The sequence below is a fragment of the Cornus florida genome, unplaced genomic scaffold (assembly GCF_030987335.1).
Source record: "Cornus florida cultivar Cherokee Brave unplaced genomic scaffold, ASM3098733v1 CherokeeBrave_3.0.0_Hap2_Chr03, whole genome shotgun sequence".
Classification (NCBI taxonomy): domain Eukaryota; kingdom Viridiplantae; phylum Streptophyta; class Magnoliopsida; order Cornales; family Cornaceae; genus Cornus; species Cornus florida.
The window spans coordinates 93,323,807-93,327,891 of record NW_026775573.1 but is presented as its reverse complement, the minus strand read 5'-3'; the positions used below and the strand labels follow the sequence as shown (position 1 = coordinate 93,327,891).

Genomic DNA, 4,085 nt, shown 5'->3' with positions numbered 1-4,085 from the left:
TGATGTCCAATATTTTAGCATAATAGTATTGACTAACAATCCTGTGATTTTAACATGTTAATTTAAATCATTTAAAACCCCCCATTAAAGTCTATAATTCCATTTTAGCCCTTAAAGTATCTAAAAAAAAAAAAACCAAAAATACACCTACTGGTGTATTTCAGCAAGGGAGCCGCCTCCCCTAGAGAGGGAGCCGGCTCTCCCCCGTGGAGAGCCGGCTCTCTCCATTCCAGAGAGCCGTATGCTAAACCCCTTTATCTTCTTCACCTTAGACGACGTTAAAACACCTCTGTAACTCTTTGTTAAGGTTCCTAGGAGTTCAATCTATTTCCCGAATTTATTCCAGAAACTCATAAAAACACAGTATGCATCATTAACAACAATTTAGAAAACATAATATGACACAATTGATGAGATAAATCAATTAACATTTAACAACACATAATACAGTTAAAACTCTGAATTAATATGCATACAAGATCATTTTTAATGTCCGATTAAATCCTGGAGATTATCTAGGAATGCACAGAACACAAGTCTAAGGAAAGGAGTAAGATATAAAACTTGCCTTAGGTTTCAATTTGAAACCTTAAACCTTCTTCTCTAATAATTCTAACGACTCCTTAACTGCCGTCAAACTCCTCTGCTGCTCCTAGTTCAACCCACAAGCAAACCTTCTTCCTTCCTCCTTGGTCCGACCTTCAATCTTCTGCCAAAACCCTACATTTTCTTCCCAGTTTTTCTCTCAAACCCCCCCTGTATATCTCTCTGCCTCTATGTGTCCGTGCATAGACATATTACATATATTTATAGGCCATTTTAATTTTAACCTAATTCTAATTACCTAAGGAAAAGGAAAAGAAAAATAAACTAAATACATATTATATATATCGGCACCCTAATCCAACGTGATGTCATATATATATATATATATATATGACATCACATTGGATTAGGGTGTAACCTTTATAATTATATACTATATAGTATATACTGAATATCACTTTTAATGTAACTATTAATTTTAATTAATAATTAACATAATCTTATATACATATATACCTATTTATATATGTACCACTAACCATGGATAGTGACTGTACCCATTTAAATCTCTTATCCAAGTAGTTCATGAGACCTAAATAGTTGGTCCATTACTACTGTCCAAATCCATCCTTAAATAAAAATCTAAAATAAAATAAAACAAACATTTAAATGATTTAGTTCCTAACAATTAAGCTACACAAAATATACATAAGCAGATTCAAATAAAGCTTGTAATTTCAAATACGCCAACAAATTACATTTAACCACCTAAATAAATTAAACATATAAAAAAATCATCAATTAATCATTTAAATAAATTAAAACTGCAAATAAAAGAACTAAAAAAATATACCGAGATTATCCTTTTAAAATTAGGGGTATTACACAAGATAATCTGAAAGTGTTTATAATAGAACAAGACTGTTTGAATAAATTGAACAACATGTCTAAAGATATGAATGATAAAACTAGGTTAGGAGTTAATAAAGGCTCATCTAATAGTCAAGTTCAACATTTGTTATTAAACCTGTTGATTATCGTATGCCTGAACCATGTTTGCCTAATGCATTGCACTTTGATATGTCTTGTGTGCCTAAACTATTGCATTGCACTTTTTGTGGTAAGAATGGACATAAATATCATTCATGTTTTCATATGAAAAAGAAGATTTTTCTAAAATTCAATCTCATAATGTTCATGTATACAAAATTGTAAACTTGGAATCGAAATGCAAAATCAAATAGTAGGAATATCTTGGACACGAACATCCGGTTATGAACATCACAACCAAGATAATTCGTTATTTTCGGGCTATTAACCCGCAAGGAACTACTTAAGTGGCCACTATAATTGGGGAGAACTCGTACCTCCCACACTAGAGCCGAACTCTAGCTATGTCCATGAAACAAATGCCCCAAGTATTTCCCAAAATCAACAATAATATGCACAACACAACATATGTATACAATGCCCATAGTTCAAATTCCATACACAAAAAAGATTGGAAATCACACATTCCATGTCCTAAGTCCTCAAGACTAATGTGGCATTATGATATCAAGTCCTCAATATGTATACACTTATACTAGCATTATGGTATGAACAAATAAGAGTAAGTCATGCTAGTAATGTAAACCTTAACAATTAAATACACGACCTCATGATATTATACAAGTCTCTAGCAATTTAAATGGTAAGAAGAATATAAAGGTATAACAACCACATTTCTATGAAATTAGCAATATCATCATCTTCTACCAAATTAAATAACTAAATCACAAAAGAAGAATCATATGCATGCTTTAAGCAATAAGAAAACCTAAGTCAAAAATACACAATCACATATATATATTCCTACAACTCATACAACATGCGTACAATATATATTAAGCTTCAAAACACAAGGCAAACACTAAGGTTATAAATATACTACACCCCCTACCTCACTAGAGAAAGACTCTCTAGAATCCAAAGGAAAAATGTGCAAAGATGAAACCTAAGAAAAGGGTATTGAAGGCCAAGGAGCAAGGAAGCTTTTATCTTCCAAGAGTGAAGCCAAAAGATGCGTGGAAGGTGGGTTAAATCAAGGTCTAAGGTAAGCTACAATGGTGGCTTTGTGAGAGGAAGAAGAAAATAAAGAAAATCTTTAGGTTTTCCACTTATAATAGTGATACACATATCACTTAACTAAGCTAACACTACCTCTCTCACACACACTCCCATCATAACCATCCACTTGTCATAACCAAAGGCATCCTCACAAAACTTAAAATCCACCATACACTTGGCATCATCCAAACCCTCTACATGTCACCAACTAAAGGTGAACACATGGTCCCATGAAAGCGTAACACTTGTCACACTTTTCAAAAATTGCAAAAAAGTACTTAGACAAAATATCTTCCAAAAATAATTGCAAAAAGGTCTCCAAACAAAAAATATCTCAAAAAGATAATCACACAAAGAACCCCAAAAATAAAAATGTCTCCCAAAGAAACAATGCAATTATACCCCCAAGAAATGAAAACAAGCTAGCATGCTTTGCTACACAATTAAATTATGCATTAACAATAAAATAAATTAAAGTGAATGCATGAAATGTCGAAAACCAATTCCGGACACCAAACATACCGGGTCCTACAAAACCCTAAGGTAACAAGAAAAGAAATAATAAATAAATGAATAAAATATAATAAAAAGAATAATGCTGGAAAAAGAAAAGATGACACGATCATCACAACCTCCCCTACTTAAAAGGATTTCGTCTCCGAAATCAAGTCGTAACTGAAATTACGAACAAACCTGGGTACCAAGAGCGAACCTCCTGCTCGAGCTCCCAAGTAGTCTCCTCGACTTCATGATGTCACCACAAACCTTGACCAATGGAATGATCTTAGTCCGCAACACATGTTCTCTAGAGTCAAGAATCTGGACTGGACCTTCCTCGTAGGTCACATCCTTATCAACAATAACATCTATCCACCTCAAAACATGTGATGGATCCGGCTCGTACTTCCTCAACATAAAAATATGGAAAATGTCATGAACCCTATCCAGATGTGGCGATAATGCCAATCGATAAACAACTTCACCAACGCGATCCAAAATTTCAAATGGTCCAATGAACCTAGGAGACAACTTGCCACTCTGTCGAAATCTCATAAGCCCCTTACGTGGTGAAATCTTGAGAAAGACAAGGTCCCCTACCTGAAAAGATAAGGATCTCTTTCTCATATCCGCATAACTCTTTTACCTACTATGAGCTGTAGCCAATCACTGTCGAATCAACTTGATCTTCTCTGTAGTCTCAATGACAACATCGGGACCTAAGGCGAATGTATCACTGACCTCGGTCCAGCAAACTAGATATCTGTAAGGTCTGCCATACAACGCCTCGAAAGGTGCCATGCCGATACTGGCCTGGTAAATGTTATTGTAAGCAAACTCAATCAAAGGTAAGTAGTCTTCCCAACTACCCCTAAAATCCAAGATGCAAGCCCATAACATATCTTCCAATATCTTAATGGTACACTTTGACT

At 34.4% G+C, this 4,085-nt stretch overlaps 1 protein-coding gene across 1 annotated transcript; it reads right to left on the bottom strand.

Annotated features, from left to right (window-relative positions):
* Positions 1-3,336: 3,336 nt before the first annotated feature.
* LOC132301796 (uncharacterized) lies at positions 3,337-3,780 on the bottom strand. Its single transcript, XM_059799024.1, has one exon. The coding sequence runs from the start codon at positions 3,778-3,780 to the stop codon at positions 3,337-3,339; it is 444 nt and encodes a 147-aa protein (XP_059655007.1).
* Positions 3,781-4,085: the final 305 nt, after the last annotated feature.